Source organism: Pyrgilauda ruficollis, unplaced genomic scaffold, assembly GCF_017590135.1.
Source record: "Pyrgilauda ruficollis isolate IOZ18807 unplaced genomic scaffold, ASM1759013v1 scaffold128, whole genome shotgun sequence".
NCBI lineage: Eukaryota > Metazoa > Chordata > Aves > Passeriformes > Passeridae > Pyrgilauda > Pyrgilauda ruficollis.
The window spans coordinates 1,269,534-1,292,010 of record NW_024511210.1 but is presented as its reverse complement, the minus strand read 5'-3'; the positions used below and the strand labels follow the sequence as shown (position 1 = coordinate 1,292,010).

Genomic DNA, 22,477 nt, shown 5'->3' with positions numbered 1-22,477 from the left:
CCTCTCAGACAAAAGTGAACGCATAGGGGGATTTACCTGGCTTGCAGTAAAGCTGTGACTTCTCCTTGATGCACCACTACACAAGCCAACCCGTCCTCTTCAAAACAATCAGCATTTGCATTTTAGAAGTAGACAAAAATACAATACAATCAAAATGCGACTACCTCTGACTAAGATGCATACATACACTACTTTAAAAAATAGTGAAAAGCCTTAAAATTAGAAGTGCTTCGAATGCAGCTAAGCAGAGTAAACACTTCCTCTGTTGCATGATCTGGCAATGCCCCTGTAATCAGGTAACACCTGTTCTCATACTACTAACATGTTTAACTTTATCTTCTCCTTTATTCTAAATGAAAAGTCAATGCGCTCCCTCATTCCCATTTTGAAGTTGAACAGTGAGGCTGGACTTTCACAAAGGACATGTTTCTGTTGAAACCCTGTTGCACTCTGCAAAAAAGAAATCTTATGTAGATCAGAGCTATACTTGAAATTACTACATTCTTTTTGATTAAGGTGTTTACTGATTTGCCCCCTCACATACAATGCACTTACACAACTTGAAATTAAATGCAAAATAGCAACAAAGGATATACAAAGCGGCTGAATTTTATTTTTAAAAGTTTATTTGCTTAGCATAGATGAAAACTTTACCATTTTCATAATTAATCACATGAATAGAAACTCGGGGGCATTCTTTCATTTAGGATAAATAATGGCAACCAGAAATAATGAAGCTGTTCAGAGCAAGGATATTGAAAAAAACATTCTGCGTTACAGGTTTTTAACATAATATGTATGCACTAAGTGCCATTCCACAGAAATCTCTGTGTGTAAAGCCTGTGTTTTTTACATAGACATGCAAATATAAAGATTTTCAGCAACTGGGCTTGAGTGCATTTCAGGAACATGAAACTTAGTTATCACTTCCACATAAAGCCACCATGATGGTTTCATAATCCCCTTTGAGTTCATCCTGTAAATTTAAGCATAAAAACCCGAAAATTGTTAGAATAATGTTCTCAAGTAAAATAAATTTTAATTAACATTCAATATACATTGATCAAATATCAGTGCTCCATCTATACAAATTAATCCCTTGATAAATCACAAGTTAGCCACAGACTGAGCTGGAACCAAGCACCATCACTGAAGTTATCCGTATGATCTAGAAATAAATGCATGCATTTCCAGAGTGCAGCACAGGTAGACAAGGCTAGTAAAAATGTTGTGAGGTCTAGTGGCTTAAGTGAAGAAGAGAAGCACAGAAGAGCTTTATCTACCCAGGAGCTTAAGATTTTACTCTAAATAAAGTGAAACTGTCTTTCTTGATCAGTGGTGTCTAACGCTCATTAACATTAAAACACTGTGTATACACATTGTGTCTAGGAACACCTCAAATAAAGGCTAACAGCACAGTGATACTCTGCTTACCATGGGATTGCTTATTCAGCTTGGTAAAAATGGATAATATGCATTAAGTACGCAGTGTAATTATTACATGCACTTCTTGTTTTCTCTAATTTTAATCTAGTTTTCAGAGGTATATTAATTGTTTAGTGTAGCCAAGCTATGCGTCAAGACATTTGGATGCAATCACCATTTGGAGCATGATGAGGTGGTGTAATTACACACCAAATTACAGGTAACACACACGCTTAAGGGAAGATTAAAAGTGACCTGACTGGAAAAGTAGAAAACATCAATAAAAACCTAAAAGGCATTTTCATACATGTAGGGAGTATGTTTCTATTCCAATCAAGACTTTTTTTTTTTTTTTTTTTGTTATGCCTATTACTCTCCACAAAGATGCTTTGCCAGTTTAGCTTTCTTCGATCTCCTCACCACTTGAATTTTCTGGAAAGAACATTGGGTGGTCAGTCCCTTTTAACAAAATATTTTTAACTCATTTACTTAGGTCATAGGGAAAACAGGCCAAATACATGTTAATAAAATTAAAAACTCACTTGCTGGAGTACCCCAAATGTTAAAAGCCAATATCCAGTTGCGTCAAATACCTCCTTTACAGTTGTCATGGCAATCCTCTCCACTCTCCTGCCAAAGTACTGCTTAAGTACAAGAATCTGGGGATATTGTACTCTCCTTTCAGCTCTTGGATTTGACTGTAAGGTGATATCCTGAGACACGTATAACTACTATTTCTATAGCTCTTTCAACAACAACTTTGACCTGGAAAGGAATTAGTTCTCCCAGCCTGTAGGCCATTGGAAATGTAAGGTACCCAGCTACAATGAGCTGTGCAAGATGAACTGGTGAATGAGGAGCAGGAAATTTAACTGATCTTTACTGTATGTCAAAAATCATCTGGTTGATTTGTGTTTCATGTGTCATGTGGGAGAAAACCTACCATAATGGCTTGGCGGAGGGAGATGCCGTACAGACTCTTGTAATAGCCTTTGATCTCATTCATGTCCACTTCATGGCGCGAAACCATGATTCTCATGAGGTCTTTGTGCCGGGTCCCAGCACCCTGTTAAAAGAAAAAAAGAAGAAAGGGGGAGAAAAAGGAGGGGGAAAAGAATTATGCTACTTTTGTCACTGAAATATCTTTGATCAAGTTCTGTATGTTAATCCATCAGACTTCTTCATAGATGAACATACCCCTTTCCTTTTCCTTTAGTCTGTCTTGTAACAGGGAGGTCACATATCTGCCCTATGAGCACAAAACACTTCTGATAGGCTACCTCCACCCTGTTGTTTTTAGGGTTTTTTAAATATTTTTAAACATTTATTTTAGCTGTTTCCTAAAAGCAGACATCTCCTTCACTGTGCTTTCTTGACATTAGGGACAGCCGAGACTTTACTGCCTTTTGAAATTACTCTTTTAATAGTGCAGTGATCTGCATTTTCATAATGTTTCACTCAATTTTTCCCATACTGCTCCTAACTAAGTCACAGGAGTTATGACAATCTCTGCATACTATACTGTTTCATGATCACCAGCTGCATCACTAACATGGGTTCCAAACCTGCCAGAAGGATCATGGATATCTCATTATAAATTAGCCTTCCACAAGGTTCCTGCTAAGATCTATAATTGCTCTCCTTTTGACTTTTTACTACAATTGTTGTTTCATAAGAAGGGTTCCAGTCTGCTTCCTGTCCCTGTAACAGTCAAAGATATGTGCAGATGGACAGATGCCCTCCTGAGAATATTACAGCAAACAGAAAGTCTCAGGTTTCAAAGGAAGGAGTAAAAGAAGTGAAATACTCTGAATTTCCCTCTGCAGTCTTCTTCTAGCACACAAAGGGCCTAGAGACCTCTAGCTAACTTTATTTTTCGGCTTATAAAGCACCTCATGTTTACAAAGAGGAGATCTTTATTTAGATTACCTTCATCGCCAAATGGAGTTTTTCTGCAAAGAAAGCTGGCTTGCTTGTGGCACACTTTACTGTAATGAAGCAATGAGACAAGGTCACTTCTGCTATACATGTAATAAAAGTATAATAAAGCACTTTCAAAACCCTTTCAATTTTCCTACCCACATACCCTATTTATGTACTTCTTTGTTACCTTTCTTCATAATGTAGGAGGACAAGAAGAAACTTTCCTCTATTAGTTCAGAAAGCAATTCAGTCAGGGGAGAATAATTACCATAAAAACAACATATTTCTCCCTAGTTTACTGCCCTAAAATTAATGAAGGTATTGTAATTCCCAAGAAGAAAAATGTAAAAACATGTATGCCTTCTATAGCAGAGCTGGAGGTTATAATCTGATATTCTGTAAACCAAGTTATAGTTCAATTTTGATATTAAGAGTAATCTGATGAAAATGATTCTTTTATCCAAAATGTGTTTGACTGTGATATAAAAGCTAAGAACAAGATGAGTGCCTGGTTTCCAATTACACCTCTGATCCACTGGTAAGAGTGAGTCCCTTCCTTACCTTACTGTTCATGAACAACAGTCACTAACTTAATATGAAGATTTTCTTGAACAAAATCACTGAAGGATTTTTTATGTTTTTAATAACCGATATTGTAAGTATTCTTGCAACATGAAACTTAGAGAAGAGTGGCTTTGTTTGAAGATGGGTTTAAAACAATTAGATTTTTGATACAAACTATACCTGTTTTGACAGCTTTTTTTTGCATATTGGCTTCTTATAAAGGTCTTCCTATGTTGACAACTCATCTGTTCCCCTTAAAAGACTTTTCCAAATATTAGGAGAGGTATTTCTACTCATTCATCAACTTCAACTGATTTTAGGCATGTCAGTTAAATCACCACAACTAGATTAGACTTCCCAAGGTTTTATTTAGCAAGCTTCTCAGTGAAGCAGGGTAAGTACAGAACAGTTTCTGATCAGAGCAATTATGAAAGAAATAAAGCAAGAAATAAAAGGTTAAGTTAGTCAGAACATACAGTAGGTTTCAATGTGCAGAAGCACTTACCAAGGGCAGTGAGGCAATTCTCAATATCACCTTTCAGCTCCAAATCCAGTACCTTGTTCATGTCATGCTTGCTGTATTTGGTGTACTTCTGAAAGACTAAACAATGGGAGAGAACAGTATTCTCCCTGCACTCTCTCTGCCCTATTCTGTCCTCACTGCTGCAGCAGAGAACTATTTGTGGGTCATCTTTCTCACTTTCTTCAGATAGCATAAAGAGCAGTGTTACTGCACGTCAGTTACTGCAGACGGAGTCAGCATACGGAATGGGCCTTTGGTAGGATGGAAGAGTTCACTTCCCAGTGGTTGGAGTAGAGGTGGCCAAGTGATGACCACAGAGCCTGCGACATTGTGATAGCCCCCTGTCTAGGGCAAACTGGCTAAGTAGCAAGACCACTTTGGGGAGCTCTCATTGCTTGGCATTGTGATCACAACCCAGCTGAGACTTCCGTTTTGTTAGTAGCCTAAATGATATTGCTCATCTCTACTACTGAAAGAACAGCTAGGCTGCCACCCACACCCTTAGTCAGCAGGCATGCTTCCAATTAGAGCAGTGTCTTGATGATCTGTATCTTCTCTGAATTCATGACCAGATGTTCAAAAATCATCCCAGAGAAGCATGAAGCTTTGTTCAACTTACCCCTTCGAAGATGGGGGTAGCTTCTTGTAGTAAGAATAGTTACAAACACACCAGTATCTGTTCCTTTCTTTTTCTCTCCTGCTTCATACAAGGCCTGTAAAGAAAAGAAGGACACACAAAACTCTACCTCAGACTAACTCCAGCTCTGTTAAATCATACTTCACTTATGTCTTAATAGTACCTAGAGAACACTATGCAGCTAGAAAACATATTTTCAGACATTTTACCATCATCATCTAGCTTTCCTGGGTACACTACATTCTTGAATGAATTTATTTTTTATTTGTCATGATAGCGGTCTGCATGAAAGCCTCAGGACTGGTAGGATTTCGTAAGACTGACTAAATTATTTCTGCAACTAACTGGTGCAATACGCAGGAGAAACCTATGTACTAAGTACTTCCTCATCTTTCCAGGAGTGACTTTTATTTCCAGGAAAGTAAAAACCAAATCAGTCTCCTCCATTTTCCACACCTCCTTAAACCTCTCTAAGAGTAATAATAAAAGATCTTCATACAGCATGAAGATTTAACACTCTGCATAAAAATAAATAGTACTGAACTTTTGAACTTTGTCATCCAGATCTGATGACAGAACTAAACTCCTTATGTAACAGAAATTAAAGCAGTATTTCTCAATGGCCTTTTCTTTGCTGAGTTTTTTAAAATAATCAATTTGAAGTCATCTAAACTTAAGTTGTAACTGTAATGTAACATTTTGTTGGTGAAAACTCAGCAAGGACGGCTAAGTTTTGTCAAGATTTAGCAAAGATAATCCCACTAATGCTGGAAGAAATAAAAAGATCAGATGCTTACTTTAGAATTATTGAGAAAATGATGGCAAGGTTTATCAATAATCTTGAAAGGTTTGTCACTAAAAAGCAATACCAATATCTAACATACTGCAGAGTTCACAATGGTCAGCTGATTCTGAATATAGATGAGCACATCCTTGTTCCTTAATTCAAGAACTCTTTTATAAACAGAAGCAAGACTGGGTCTGATTCCTCCCCTTGTTGACTTGTACTTCAAATGGTCTTCATGATTTTCATGAACTAGACGAGGCTCTGCAGAAATGTTTCTGAAGCTAGGTATTGGGGTGAAGATCTAATTTCCTTCATATAATTAATTTTCATGAACTTTGTAAAATACTATCTCCTCAGAAATGATTGCTGAATGACATTGAAATCTCTGTTAGTTAGGCAATGCACAGGATTCAGACAAACAGAGGAAGCTCAAGTCAGAAGAAGTAGTTCTGCAAAATGGCAATTGTGATCTTACCCTGGCATCGTTGTCAGCAAGTTCATCATTCACATGAGGGTTTTCGCATCGGTCAGCCTACACAAAGAAATAAATAAAATTTCACTTGTACTCACAATCATTCAGTTCACTAAAGCTCAACATTTGGGAGCTCTGCAGCACCACTCCCACACATAACCCAATACATAACTGGAAATAGGAGCAGTTATGTGAATCACCTTGTGAATAAAACTGTTCTATTTGTAATCAGAGAACATACTTCTACAGCCATCAGTGACTTATTTCTTAATTCCTACCTAAAAATCCACAGGAAGTATTTGTTTCTTGACATGAAACTACAGGCTTCAAACCTGTGACCTGCTCCCTCATGATCACTCAAAAGGCTCCTTTCAAGTTCATTTGAAATTTATAACTGGAAGTCTAAACCATGCACATGGATGTATCAAAAAATCTTCCACTGTATGGAAGTACAATATATGTACACATATATATATACACTCAAATACACATATATATACACATATACACATATATATATATGTACACTCAAAAATCAAGTATTTATTAATTTTTAAAGGGTATTTTAATTGGGAAGGTCCACTGTTTGAACTTATCCATTTTTCAATGCAAATTTATGAAACACTTTGTCCACTTGTTAACTCCCTGCCCTTGTCCCATTATCTAACTACTAGAAACATTCATTAGCAGAAAAGAAAAAGAGTTTATTTCTCTAATTTTAAACATTTATTCTTTTTCTAGTCAATTGACATGACATTATGCCTGTTACTTTTTCTAGTGCTTAAAGACAGCACAAAAAAATCTTAAAAGCATAGCTGATTAAAAAGAAATATTGTTTTACAATAAAGTTTTTAAAAGGTGTTTTAGATAAAATCTCATTATATTTTGTTTAAGAACAGTTTCTAATGGTCTATGATTTGACAGTTTTAAAAGGCAATGCAAAGAAATAAATATTGCATAAATTTTTATTTATTGCATTTCTCTCTAAAGTAGTCTTGAGAACATTGATTTTTGATTACATATATTGTCACTCAAAATGCTTAAGCATAGCATACCTTGGCTAGAGCAACCAAAGCCTTTTGAAAGTCTCCAGATGTGTCAGAGATGATGTCTTGTGTCAGATCTCTCTTCAGCACTGCAATCAAATAGCTTGTTTTGAAGTTATCAACTAAGTTGACTACATAATCTTTAAAGGACCCATCAAACCACTCTATGATCTTTTCCAGTATTTTCTTAATTTCCCACTTAAAAATGCCCACTAGAAATATGGTTTTCTTTTCATTTGGATTCAAGTAAAGGAGTTTATTTGCAACATATCCTTTAAATTCTGAGACGTGCTTGAAATTGGAGATTAAACCTAAAATGTGCTGAAAAATGTCCTTCTCTAAGGTCTTGTGGGTAGCATTGTCTTGGGTTTCTGCTTGTAAAATACACAAACCTTGTTTTGAGCCTTTTTCTTTTTCATTCTTATTTCTGGCTGTTCTTATCAGTATTGAACTCAAACACAAAACTCTCCCAAAAAAAATCAAGCTTTTAATATAGGCATCTAAGAAGAAATGTCTTGGTAAAGTTACCTCATCATCTCAGAAAACAGGATTGAATTAGACAATACAGTAAACTTGACATATAAGGGAGACACCACATTACACTGTAGTAATTTCTTCAAGCAACTTCCCCTTGCAGTTCACTGGTTGCTCCTACTGCTAACACATCTGTGTTGCTAACTCAGTAAGACTGGGGTTTTTTCAAGCCCATGCTTTTTCTTAAAATGTCAGCCAAGTTTTAGTTACAGGGGAAGGAAAGTAGCTTGTCTTTGCATGCATCCAAGAAAACTTCTCAATGTGTGACTCACTCCATGAGACATCCACAATCCCAGCAGTGGTGATGTATCTTTTCCTTCACTATTGGAATCAACATAGATCAGCAAAGGTGACCATGATCTCCCTCACAGCAGCCCTGTCAAATTTTTGTGAAGCTTCATTCGCCTCCTATTTTGTTCTCAGCTCCTCATACTAAGAGAGGTTGTGAATCTAATGTGTCTCTACAGGGTTATACAATGGTATAACTTCTTTTTTGCTTCTCAGTACTTCTTTCTTGCTCTGAATTACCTTCCTTGTAGTATCTGCTGGCTTCTCTGATCTCTTGGTTGGTTCTTGAAGCCAGAATCTCAATTAAGGTATCTTCATCAGTTCCAAGCCCCTGATAGAAGCGATTGAAATTTTAGAGATGTAATTCAATAGAACAAACTTAAAATTCATAACAGAAATCAGATGAAAATCATTGGCTTGGCTTTGAAGACACCACGTGGAATGAGAAATAAAAATTTTAAATGTTGTGCTTCCCTATTATGTAATTTCAGCTCCTTTGGAATTCAGTCTTTATCACATTCAATACACTGGTGCCAAAAAGAAGTGCTAAAAGGATCAAACAGTGCACATAAAAGATAAGAATGTAAAATCTATGAAGAAAAAACACCTCCTTCCCTTTTTTCTTTCTCCTATGTAAATATTAATGTATGTGCTATGGCTTTCATTAACAACCAGTTTTCAGTGGGCAAGAAAGAGTTCATTCTCTCAAAAGAATCTCCTCCAACTCTGAAATTCAGCAGGAATTAGTGGGTCTTGTTCTCATAAACTGAGTTGCCAATAAAAATTTATTTAACAAAACAAAGTTAAAATAAAGATGATAGTACACAAGCATTGAAATCTATGTCCAGTGTTATTTACAGGCCTTGGTAAGTACAGATGTTCTTTAGGAAATTTTTTCTCTGAAGATTCTGCCTTACCTTCATAGAGGCTCTTAATTCTTCAGCATCAAATTGAGCTGGAGTTTTCAGCAAAGCCACAACAATATCTTCTAGATGGCTTTTCAGAGCTTTTTTCAAAGCCTCTTCTAGACTCTGTTTCAGGAAGAATAAGAAACACATCAAGTTAATAAATGGTGGAAGTGTAGTTGCTGTTCAGCTGCAGTCCAAAAATTAGTCTGACCTCTGATCAATCTAAGTGTACATCACTCCTATATCTAATAGAAAGAATTATGAAGCCCTACTTCAAGTTTCAGATTTGTCACATTTGACACTTTACATTAATTAAAGTGTCAGGCAGGGTTTTTCAGTAAGTATTCTGGAGTGTTTTCACACATTGCAGTTCAGCTACATTGAAACATTTACAGCATCAGAAGAAGACTTAAAATAGGCTGCTCGTTCTTCAAGAGAAGGTAATGTCATATTACTCTTACAATTATGACTGAGTTGCTTATTTGTGTAACATTTGAATTTATCGTTTATTGCATGAAGTTTGAAGTGAACATATGTAATATCACCCTAAACAAAACCACAGTTCAGAAGATAAAGGCTATATTCTAATTTGACCAAAATTTGAGTGGCGTGAATTAAAAAAAATTAAAATCTGGTTTATTCTGCTGCCTATCCAAAAATGTTCTAAAATCACTAGAAGCCCCTCCCTATAGCAGCATTGGTAGACTTGGGGAAGAGTGTTATGGTCCTACAACTCTCCTATTGTACCCAGTATTCTATCTTTTCTCATCTATACTATTTGAGCCAGGAGAAACTTTGATATTCTGAGTGAAAATTAAGCTTGGTTTGAATATACTTTACCTTTCCTTTAGCCTGTTGATAGGCAGCTTTGATCTGCTGTCGCTGAGCATTTGTTCTCTTAGTCAAGATGTCAATGATTGTGGCTTCATCCACACCTATGAATAAACAAACCAAATTCCAATATATTCAAAAGATATACGTCATTAAGCCAGTTAATTTTCTTTAATTATGCTGCTTTATTCCATATTTTGATTTCTTGATAAACTCAAATTTAACCAAAGGAAAAGCTATTATTGTCTACAAACTCACAAGACTAGTTATGTAGCTAAGAAACCAAATAAATAGACCCATCTAGGACACACAAATTTCATACAAAAAGTCTGACAGTGTTCTGAGTGTAGATCTTCCACTAAACTGAAAAACTGAAAAAATCTTGAAAAACCCCAAACAAGCAGAAACCCACAAAAAAAAAAAAAAAAAAAATAGAAATAACTAAATGTAATGTGGAGAGGTTTATTCTCCTTTAATCTTGGTAAGTCAAACTGGAAAACCTTTGGAAGTGCAAAGTGCCAAATGTGATTTTCATTAAAAGAGAGATATGTAACAGAAGCATACAATATATATTATCAGCATAATCACTGCCTCTTGCAGGAATGATATGGAAATCAAGTCAAAAAGTATTAGTATGGTATGTTGCAATATTATTTCCTTCCCTAGAAATTACATTTTTTCAACCATTCCTTCAACATATTCAAGAACTTTAATATAGCATTAAGGTCTGAAACTGTAATACATCAGGCTATCAAGAGTTGAGCTTCTTCACCAAGTGGCATAATTGAATGTATTGCCAAGCTTTTAAAAGTAGAGGCACCTCTCCCACTTGCCACTGCCTCTCTCCCATATATTATTCAGGGCTATTCTCAAACTTTTCTAAGGAAGAGTCCTAATGCAGTAAGTTACATATTTACTCCTTTTACCTTTTACAGTAATAGCTCTGTCCAAAGCAGCAACATCAGCTGATGGATCAAAATTTGGGTATGACTGTACTCCACGGATACCTTTTGAGCTCTTCTGCAGAGGGAAAATAAAAAATAAAATTTAAAACAGAAACAAGAAAAAAATTGCTCTCACCAAAGAATACTTTTGTACAGGAGCAGTTTTGAATGCCCAAATAAACTGTGCATTTGGGATTGCCTTTTATCATCACTGAACATACAGTTTTGTAGCTACAGGTAATTGAACAGATTCAATAATGGATATGCATTGTATCTATTCCTTTCACAGCTCTCATATTAAACAAAAAAGTACTTCATAAATTGGTTTAGGTACCTGAACACCTATTTCTTAGTGTAAGCAGGATTGCATAGGAAAATAATTAACTGTCATAATTAGGAAATTATGCTCAAATTTTAAAGGCTTTAAACCCACAATTAAATTCTTCAGGCACTTCCAGTAAAGTGCTGGTTTCATCATCTTATGCAAACTGACCCTGTTATCACATTATGGGTGCCCTCAGTTGATTAATATGTAAGCTTTCAAATATTTCTTACAAGCAAGATCTTGGGGAAGTGTTCAAGCCTAACCCTACAAGGAAGCAGAGACCTCTCACCCAGCTTCTTTGAAACTTTGGACATAAGCCACGGTCTTTGCAAAGCATTATCCACTAGCTGATTTTGGTGAATCTACTCCTAGATGGGCACTTCCTAGTCAATGTCTGAAGATCTCTGGGAACTGTACAACAGATCATTTGGCTTGTCCTATGTCAGCAACATGACACATCAAGGTACAGATAGGACTAACAGCACTAAACAACTCATACAGCACTCAACTCAACAGCACTGAATAATTGATTCTAGTCTATTACAGAATTATAAAATGCTCCAAGATTCTTGGATGAAAGATTTGTAGAACATTCCCATTGTTGTGATATGTGGTGACATTTCTTATTACAAGACACCATTAGTTTAGCTAGATGATTCAGAATCCCCAATAGTCTCTCTTGTTTCAAAAATTAGCATTTCAATTTTTTTAATCCTTTGCCATTAAAATAAAATATCCCAAAAGAAAGTTCAAGGTTTTATGAATACATATTTTACATACAACAGTTTGTATTGAATTTTGTACACTTCTAGCATCTGATAATTAAATGTTTATCTCCCTACACAATTGTCTCACGAGGAGTTGTAAGAGAGCTGACAGACTGCATACTTAAACCTCTAGCACAGAGATACTTAAATCTCTGCATCTTAAGTTGCTAGCATACTTTTCAAGTCAACAAAGGAGTGGGACTGTCTCACTGCCTGTTTCTCAATCTTGCAGGCTGACCTTTGTATGCTGGTTTCCATGCCAAACTTATCTGCCAGCAATGTAAAAGTCTCTGTAACCACCATAGCCAAGAATGTCTCAGGACCCTGGGAATGGAAGGGGAATAGGATAGTGGAGCCAAAGGTTTGTGCACAAAACGTTGTGGAGTCAAAATTATAAGATCTACAAGGGCCTAGAGCAGAAAACTTTTGCTTACTGAAATTTCCCCTATATAATTTTGTTTTCAAATTGTAAGTTTTTTGGGGAACTTCTGTCATTTCACAGGGTACTGCTTTACCTTTGCTTTCATTTCAGTATCTTCACCTCATTATCACAAAGATTCTCCATATCATCCTAGCACAGTAACTCCTGACTCCTCACAACCGTATCTCTCCCTTCTAATGTATAACTGTACTCATCGTCTGAGGTTTATTACATGCTGTGGCTTGTTCCACCACGAGCATGACATATGATATGAAAGCTAGGATAAATACTAGTGACTTTACTTCCTCCTTTACATTCCTGGGTTCCAACTCATGGCTTCTTCTACCTCAGCCAAAGAATCCCTGTTTTTTTCACATACTTTATCTGGACATGTTCATACACATTCACACAACTCAGCTTCAGATTACTACATTAAAGAAGCCGACCTAAGGGAAATCAGTGACTAGCCACTGGGAGTTACAGTTTAATCACACTAACTAGCTCTGCCAAGGAATTGATAACTAGACTGATAGGTGCGAGTGAGAGCAATTTTTCTTCTTGTAGCTAACTTCCTAGGTTATATGTTTACATTAGATTATACATCGCAATAAAATTAGGTTCCAGTTCTAATCTGCTAGAGTTTTGCCACTGTTTTCCTTCCATTTGCATATATGAAAGATGTTTAGAAGTCCTTAAACTACTTGTTTACAAGACTACAAGAAAATAAGCATGGTGCCCTCAAACGCTGATAATACTTACAATACATTCCTGCTCCTGGTTGTCAATGAACCATGCCTGCTTCAGAAATTCTGATACCATAGCCATGTTGACAGAGCTTCTGGGAAGAAATGCATCAAATTACAAAAAAATTTTTATCATTTTCAGCACCAGTGCAACTCAAGATTTTCCACCCTCAAAACCACTTCTCTAGCACGACGACATGTTGTGGTTAATTACCACATGGTAACTGGCCTGTGCTATTAGAGGCAGGTAACTTTGATGTTTCATGAGTGATGTAATGCTCCACAGCTGCTTGCTCACCCTTACGCTCTTAGCTACTTTTCAAAAGTTTTAGATAAGAGCAGCAGAAGAACTATCCATCTGCTTACATTAGCATTAGCACTTACTGACAAAGGGAAGTTACTAGAAACCAATTAGTTAATTCATCACCTATGCCCATTTAGTTTGATCATTCTGAAATTCACTGGTAAACAAGGGGTCTTGTCTCATCATTTACTGATGTTGGAGTTCTTGTGCATTATGTTAGGAAAAAAGAAATTCCCTTGATAATATACCTTCATCTTATTTCTTTGACTAGACATTTTCTAAGGAAGATGAGTAAATCTGGACAGTTCTATATTGTTTTAAATTGCTTTTTCTTACACATTTTCTACGATTTCTACATAATAATAAAAAATCATTACCAATTTAAGAAGAGGAAATAAAATAAGTTTTGCTTTTTACCACTCAGAAAGAAAGTTTTCCCAAAAGTCACTATGCAGAAAAGGAAAAAATAAGAGGTGATGTAACATTAAGTACTCAAAAATAATGAATAGGTTGCTTCATAACAACTTCTTTTGTTGGTATGGGGAATATTCTGTTTGTTAACTGAAATAGTGAGGAAATAGAAAGAAGAAATAAATGGTTTATCAAATAAAGTTATTCAAACTAGATTTTTTTTAAAAGCACTCTTCCTCATCAAGTTCCAGGGAAGATCTGGTTTTAAAGCATACATGTAAGCAATAACTACAGATAGTGTTGCTGAGTAAACAAGACTGATTTTCTAACTGGTGTTAAGAGACAAAATTCTGTTTGCAGTCTTAGAGTTCAGATCATATATGCAGTTATAAAAAAATATGTTAATTATGGTGCTAACAAATCCCCTCTATCCTGTAGGAAGGGCAGAAACCAGCCTTGACTCAACACAAGTTGAGGACCAAGGAGTGTAGCTGCAGCCCAGCTCTTTCTTTCCCTCACAACAACACTGTAAAGCTTGCTTCTGCACTCAGAAGCCAAAAAAGTGACAAATACCTCACAGAGCCTGCCTGTAGCTCTCTCCAAGGTAAGAGCCAGCCATATTCCCTCTTCCCTGAAAAGCTCTTGCTTCATTTCCTTCCCTCTGGAAGGAATTTAGCTCTGACAGTGCTGCCAGAAAAGCTGAAACTGATTTAAAATCTGTATTTGTATGTTATTTAGAGTAGGTCTTCACTGCGTAAACAATGAGCAGAATATTCAGTCAGAATTGAAGGATCAACTTTTATGACCTGCTATTTATTCCGGATCAGAAATGCATGCTCACATCACAACTGCAACCTGCACTTTTCTCAAGTTGTCAGAGTGATTCCTGTGCCCTTCTACTGACAGAAGTTAGCAGGGCCAGATGAAGCAGTATGGTGCCCAAAATTCTGCTGCATTTTGTACCAGCACACATGAAGGCCTTATGCAGTGGGATGGAAACACTTAAAAGTCTCCATACTGGGTACACTGAGTCATCAACGCTGGCATGTCCTGCTGTGTCCGCTGACTGATTCACACAGCAGAGAGCCACTCCAAGCTATGAAACAAGATTCAGTCTCCCAGCAGCAGATCCGAGAAGAGGTGTGTTTTGCCTGATAAAGTAACTCCTTTCAGGGAGAGCACATCCCTTCCTTCTACATATTCCCACACCCACCCATGACACCAAGCTCTAAAGGTTTCCATGCCTTTGGGGCTGGCTGGAGCAGAAGGCTACTAGACTACACTAAATTTAGTTTATTAATTCTCTAAAACCTCATGTTTTTTCTGGCTTAAATGGTACTGTAAGAAAAAAGAAAAAAGTCTGTGCCTTAAAACCTTTAATTTTTTTTTCTTTTGAAATAAAGACACTGGCATGCAGTTCTGTCTATTTCCATCTAGGAAAGAAATAATGCAATTTTAATATAAGTCAAAGTAGTCAACAGCTCTTGAGGGAAGTTGAAAATCTTAGTCTGCTTGAATTAGCTTTGCAAGGTAAAAAACCAACTTAATATAAAACTCTTCTTCTGCTTTGGAAGAAACTACAGCTGATAAGAAAAAAAAAAAAAGGCTGGAATCTAGGAAGACAGCCAGCCCCCGATGGAGGTAAGGTCTTGCCCAATACTTTGTCCTGACACTCTAAAATGCAAAGAGATCATATAAACAGTACCTAGATCCAAGAAGGATGCATTCAGTCCAAATACTACTTTAATATAATATGAAAAGGACGGAAGTAACTGATTCCCAGTTGGAATGATCAACATCGCAATGGGATTGAAAAATCACAACACATCCAGACTGAAAACCCTGTTGTTTCACAAAAATCACCACATTATTGCTCTCTGTCTGGCTCTTAATCCCCTGAAGATGCACCCTTCAACAGGACCAATCAAAAATTTTTAAGATTTTGAGAAAACACTTTATTAAAAATATTTAAAGATACAACTAGATTTTTACACTACAGTCTGTGTCAAATGACAGCATTTATCTATACTTATTTAATTATATCATTAAGCATGTCAGATGCCTGGTTACTTTCAAAGGCTCAATACCAGGATCTTCATGTAAACTACAGTCATGTCAACCAGTCAGAAAAATAGGCAGAAGATCTAATACAGTAATTTACCTTGCAGTGGTAAGTCTGCTGAATATGGAAACACCAGAGAGAAAAACAGCCTCATCCTTGTAAAATTCTATGGAAAGATTTAGCAGGAAGAACCCTGGATGATACAGATTTTATGTGGCTTTGCCAAGTTCTTAGTCAGAAAAGCAGGATTTTGCTTTTATGTTTCTAAAACATTGGTTTGATTTCTAAAATTTTATTTCTAATTTGATTTCTAAGAAATTTGATTTTCATCACTTTCATGAACAATGACTCCTCTACAGTCATAGTGCAGCAAACTGATGTTGAAGTATCAACAGCTGTTTCTATTTTTTAAGTTTACATACACAGCATAGTAGTTTCCTAGGAGCTCTAGAAATCTACAGATTTCTACAGAAGCCTATTAAAAGGGCAAAGAGAAAGCATAGGAAATGGTTTACTCCAAATAAGTTTGCTTTTGAAGTTTTAACCATTTTTTATTCCCCTTATTTAATTGCATTAAATAAAAGCAATAATTGTGTAAAATGTTACAGAATGGAAAGAATTTCTCCTGCCAGCACCCATCTTTTTCCCTGACAGCAAGTCCAACCCACAGAAAGTTTACACCAGGTCACTTGACAAATTCAGCACGCAATTCCTAAAGTGCTGGGTCTACAGAGAGCAATAATGAATAACAAAATCCTACCTTGCTCCTCACAAACACTGCCTTGCAGGGCTGCACAGTTAGGAGCAAAGAAGCAGAGGGCTCTCAAAGCTTTTGTAGTCTGTGCAGGAAACTCCACCCAGCAACCAGTGTTTCCACAGCCCTAGTAATCATCTGCAGCAGCTGTATCTGGGTGCCACCCAAAGTCGAGAAACATTAGGAAAAAAAAAAAAGTCATTGCGAAACTATGTGCTGGCGAAAGCATGAGCAGATTGCAGAAGGGAAAAGACATGAGCAAGCCATGGTAGCTCTTCTCTCCTGCCCTGACCACATCCCCAGTTTTAATAAATTGCCATAAATATTTTTGGATTGCATGATTAAATATTAAGAAAAGAAAATTTGAGTAATTCTCTTCACATTTTAACGTCTGATATAATTTCAAAAGTGAATATATTAAGATATATTTTTGCTCAGTGAAACTTTGAGAGATGACAGGGTGAGGATTCAAGGCAGAATCCTCACTTCACTGAGATCCTGTGGCTATCAGCTCTGCAGCTTTTGCATGTGAGTCCATGGTAGAAATAACCCAGGAATAAAACATGCCTAGTATTTAATGTAAATAACTTTTTTTTTTTTTTTTTTTTGGAAAGAAACTCATGGAAAAAGGCAGACTTAATATAAGGGCAATAATTAGCCCTACATAACAGGGCTACATAATTAGGTAACCTACATAATTAGAAAGAGATTGAAACAATCAGATTAAACTCTGAAGTACAAAGTGAGAGTGCTAGAATTGGTTTTCTGCAAGCACTTCCTTGCCAAGCCAGCACAGCACAACACCATCACCAACATCTCAGATTGGCCTGGAGCATGATGCCCAGTGAAGAAATACCTGCTGCTGAACGAGAAGTGTTTGCAATGGGCAGATAGGGCTCCGAGCAGACTTTCATCCTCCTTCTGCTGACTGGCTGCAATGCACAGGAGCCCCAGTATGGCTGATCTGCCCCACATGGACATACGTGAAATGCAGTCTGCCCTTGAAACCCATGTCTTAACAACTAATTATAAGAGTAGGAAGAGGAACAGACTGATGGTAATTATTAGAGGAAATCCTCACAAATTTCTCAAATGTAAAATAGCACACATGCACATTCTGGCATAACTTACATCTTTCACTGTACACGCAAATGTGTGCTGCTCAGGGTAATCTGCTCATCACATTCAAGGAGGTCCCCATTCCAGCAGCCTAAGAGAGAGCCTCCAGGAGTGCTAAGGACACCCCAGCCCCAGGATCTGCCCTCAGCAATGGCCTCAGCCCTCATTCCCCACTTGAGTCACTGCCCTGCTGCCTTACAGAGGGCTGGGAGTGAAAGTGGGACCCAGCCTATGGGCTGATGGTCTGTCCCATTCCCAACCCCAGAGAGCTGCCAAATGCCTGCAGCTGGGGCTGCTTACAGTGCCACCCCAGGTCTTTGCTCCTGGCTGGGGTGATGGGATAGGAGGGGCTGACAAGCCCTGCCTGCTGACCCCCATGGGAACACTGCTGGCCCCCAGGGAGTCCCCAGCCCCCTTGACTCTCTGAGAGCAATTTTCTCCTATGCTTAGTTATTTCCTTTCCCTCTGTACATTTAATGTGTCATTTGACAAAAGTATTTTAGATGTTTTCAGTAAACTGAATAATTGAAGGGGCTTACCAGCTGACAATGATAAAGTGGGTAAGCTGTCAGGTGTATGTTGATTTGTTTATTTAATTATGATGTGTGATGTACAGATTACACTAGTCCACCCAAATTCCATATCAGAATGACACTAGCAGTCTTATTTCACTTGGTTCAGGTGTTGGTCAGAATCTCTGTTTTTACTCTTTTTCTGGGACTGTTTCCCCTGTCTATTGATGAGCACAACTAAGGGTAGGAATCAGCGTGCTAGAAGTGAGTAGTAAGACACTCCTACATGTTGACTCTTTTTTCGAATATGTTTTTTCCATAATCAGATTACTACCCCATTTTTTTCATAGTATTTTTTAACTTCTGATTTAGTTATTTTGGGTTTTGGGCTTTTAAAAAAATCTAATTCTATTGTCTTTCCATGTTTCCACCTTCAGAGTGATATCACAAGAAGGTACAATGACTTCTGCTGCTAGTCATTGAAGAAGCTGTTTGCATTTGCTTTTCCTTCTTAATGGGTGGACAGATGCTTGTTGACTCACTGTCTTCCTGGAGCTCAGCTGAGTCATCATCTGCACTAGAGTGCTTTATTGTACAAAATGCTGCCACTTTAAGAAATGCAGTTTTGCATTTGGATGGAGCTCTTAACAATTGTTAATTGTTAAGTTTTTAACTGTAACTCTGTAATTTGATTCATAAAGCTATCACAGTTGGCATATTGTTTGTTGTTGAGTTGCCATTATTTGTTCAGAAGTGGCAAAGCATGCCACCACTGTTGTAGAGGATCAAATGTCTCAAAAGTGACAAAAATAAGTATATTTGTTTACAGCGTTCAATGCATATAATGCAATTGAGAGAAACAGAAATGTTCCATGAAAATATGAAAAGAAAAATGGTCACTTGATAAACTGCCAGATTTGGCCATGCCAAATATTTCTCTTAAGGCTAGTGATGACTCAGTTCAATTGGGAAGATGGGGTTTCCCCAAGAAATCCATCCTACACAAAATTATAGGAAAATGAGTCAGGAATTTTCATGGAGTTTGAGAGCGAGAGCAGCAGCCCTAGCATCTATTTCAGAGGTTGCTACCAACCTGCTGTAACTCTGTGTTTATTCCACCCAAGGTGCCTTAAAGAAGAGTTATGGTTGGAGAAATTTAGGAAATGATGATTCTACCTACATGAAACCAAAGACCACATTTTACAGATGATCTTCAGACTGCCTATGAGATAAACTTTAAGAGAAGATTGATGCTCACATATTGCATTGGTATGAAATAGCATTATCCTGAGGGAGCTACTAACAGTATGATCAGGCAATAAATCATAAAATCATAAAATCTGCCTGTTTCATGCCATGACAGCCATCCATTTTGAACCATCTGATAGTAATCCAGAGCCAACTGGAATCTGCCTCTCTGATCTTTTGCCCCTTGTGTTTTCATTTATCTTCAGTAGCTTTTATCCATTTCCTAAAAAACTGAGGAGGAACACATTACTTGATTTCCTTAGGCACCCAGAATCTGCAGCGTAGCACCTGTACTCAGGTTACAGGAAACACAAACATTAATATCGAAGATAGAGATCTAAGAGGCCTACAGCAGGCCTATTGAAGGCAATAATACTCCCAAGAAGACACTCCAAAGATAATGCAGTGTTTTTACTACATATTTACCAATTCCTGTGCAAATTCTATTTCAGGATGTGTGTCTCAGTTACATTATTCAGAAAAATATCTTTCCTGCATATTGAGGTAAAGGGCCTCCTCAGACCTTCATCTCTTCCTTTGACATACACCAGAGATAAAATATCAAATTCAGTGAGAACAGCTACACTACCTATTCATTTCCACCTGATCTGTATGGTTCTAGAGTCCAGCTACGTTGTGATTATATGTAACCCTGTGATCCTATATTGTGGGCTAGATGAATTCAAATCTAGACATACAATTGCTTTTTAGTTTCATGCTTAAACAAAAAAAAATCATTAGACACAATAAGACATCCAAAACTGTATAATATCTCTTATGGATTCTCTGTTAAAGGTTTTATTTTTATTGTATTTGCCATTCAGATCATGTTTCGGTTCTGAACCTCTTTGCAAGTCTGTAAATAGGGAAAAGATAGGGCAACATGCATTTGTTGATACTGATGCAAAACAAATCATAAATATTTTTGAGGAATCTTCTAATAAGGATTCATTTTATTTACACTGCATAAAATATTTTAACACCTCTGTCTTTTAACATGGATTTGCATTTTGTTATTGCCTCATGAAATACTGAATTAGCAATAATTCTCAGGCAGCAGGAATTCCATTGTTTAATCAAACATACATCTGCTTCTATAATCAGCTTTAATACTTACTGATCTCTTAGTTGCAGTAAATACTTTTCTGCTGTTCCATAAATTTTTGGAAGTGTAATGGGATATTCTGAGTCTCATGGTTAAGCATGGCTTGGCTACCCAGAAGACAGAAAATGTTAATGAGCAGCCCCCTGCACAGAGAAATAAAGATAGCCCATCCTTTCATAGAAAGAAGAAGAGTAGCCACATGAGAAATCATGTCAAGGTAACATCATTTTGGAGATTAGAAATCCCATTCAGTTTAAATGAACTCAGGTTCAGAGAAACACCTCCAGAAGCTTTTCAATGTCACAGATAGCCTTTTGGACAAAAACCCCTATAACTGTGTGCTAAAGTAATTTAGATGAGGAAAATATAGGCCTTCTAGGAAGCCTCCTTGGAAAAAAAACATTGGAAGTCTGTTACACATATCTTCATCCAAATCCCAGTAGAGCAAAACAGACCTGTTTGATGATGAAGTTGTGACAAAAATAGTAAATTACAGTGGAAGATAAAACTCAGTGCACATTCAGGGGAAAGTGCTAAGGGAACAAGAAAAAGTGAGAATGCATATTTTACAGTCCTAGGCAGTGTACAATGCTAATCAGAGGGTGTAAATAATAACAGAAGAGTCATTTGGGTAAAGGGAACACAATTGTACTGTGCATAAAAGCTGTGGAAAGCTGTTTTCTCCTTAATGGAGAAAATGTCCAAACATCCTCCCAGACAAAAAGCCAAACCAAAACAAGAGAATTAGTGGTATGTCACAACTGATCTTAGGAGGAAGGGAACTGGGCCATCTCTTCTAGGGAAACCAAGCAGCAGGATGAGCAGTCCTCTGATCTACAAGAGACTGAACCCTGCTGCACAATTAAATTGTTGTAACTTCAAAGAAAGAAGAGACAACACTAATTAACAAAAATTTAATCAGCAGATGAACCACCTGTGGTATTGCAATATGCGGGTTAAATTTAGCCATCTGGGATTTCCCAGTTTATTTGGCATTCTGAAATTGATTCCTTGAAGTAGCTTTACATCTACTGCCATTTCTTGTGCCACTTTTTCTTGCAAAGAAAATTAATATTATAAATATTTATAAATATGCCCTTAGCAAACTGTGCCCCTTTGAAATACACTGAAATATACAAATACATTGTGCTGTTGAAATACATACCAGTGAGTGGATCTATTGATAAAAAAATGCCCAGGTTAAAATAGTGAAACAATAAAACATATCTTATTCGCTATCTACAATGAGGAGCAAGTGTCATGCTCTGAATCTTCAGAATCATTTCAGTCAAGGTCATATTTTTTCTGAGCGCCATAGCCCTAACTTGGGTCCCACTATTATGAAGAAACAAGAATTACATAATAAGTGCATAATAGTAAATCATGTTTTGCTCATTGTGTACATTGAAGGTGGGGTAAGAACAGTCATAAAAAACCTGAGGAAACTATACATTCCATTCACTCTTGTAACGTCTTGTTCCCAGAATTTTGAGGGTGGTTTGTGGTTAGAAGTTTTTGGAGACTGCTTGGCTGTTACTGTTTCACTCAGCAGCTTACCTGCCAAAATCAGGAGACAGAAGTAATTCACAATTAGTCAGTCATTGCAAAACCGGTTTGCTTCCATGGAACATCAGAATAGTTTAACCTCAGACAAAATAAAACTTTTCATGTACCTTTCCCTCAAATCTACACATAATCAAAGTGTTAATCTAAACTGCAGTATTCCACTTGAAAAAGTAGTTTCTCCTCCATTTTATGCATTTTTTTTTCCTCAATTTAAATATAAGTTTATTGTTGACTCTCAGCAAAATATGATTTGTATCC

The 22,477-nt window shown here is 36.9% G+C and overlaps 1 protein-coding gene across 2 annotated transcripts; it reads right to left on the bottom strand.

Moving 5' to 3' along the window:
- Nucleotides 1-593: 593 nt before the first annotated feature.
- Nucleotides 594-16,770, bottom strand: ANXA1 (annexin A1). Of its 2 annotated transcripts, none has more exons than XM_041458428.1 (13): nucleotides 16,676-16,770; nucleotides 13,155-13,233; nucleotides 10,865-10,958; nucleotides 9,948-10,042; nucleotides 9,117-9,230; nucleotides 8,440-8,530; nucleotides 7,387-7,466; nucleotides 6,335-6,391; nucleotides 5,055-5,148; nucleotides 4,418-4,513; nucleotides 3,355-3,413; nucleotides 2,369-2,491; nucleotides 594-976 (listed from the first exon to the last, which is right to left on the bottom strand). In XM_041458428.1, exons 2-13 carry the CDS (start codon nucleotides 13,218-13,220, stop codon nucleotides 917-919), a joined length of 1,029 nt encoding a protein of 342 aa, XP_041314362.1. In that variant the 5' UTR covers nucleotides 13,221-13,233; nucleotides 16,676-16,770; the 3' UTR covers nucleotides 594-916. The 2 variants fall into 2 exon arrangements, with proteins under 2 accessions (XP_041314362.1, XP_041314363.1); XM_041458429.1 differs by having other exon boundaries at nucleotides 13,155-13,230; nucleotides 16,676-16,728.
- Nucleotides 16,771-22,477: the final 5,707 nt, after the last annotated feature.

Bases quoted from the DNA above. Each gene is read 5' to 3' on its own strand.
- ANXA1 (XM_041458428.1), bottom strand. From the start codon at position 13,220: ATGGCTATGGTATCAGAATTTCTGAAGCAGGCATGGTTCATTGACAAC. The intron at 9,231-9,947 runs GTAAAGTATATT...TTCCTGAAACAG, and splicing joins ATCAACAGGCTAAAGGAAAG to AGTCTAGAAGAGGCTTTGAA. The intron at 5,149-6,334 runs GTAAGATCACAA...TTTTCTTTACAG, and splicing joins TTGCTGACAACGATGCCAGG to GCCTTGTATGAAGCAGGAGA.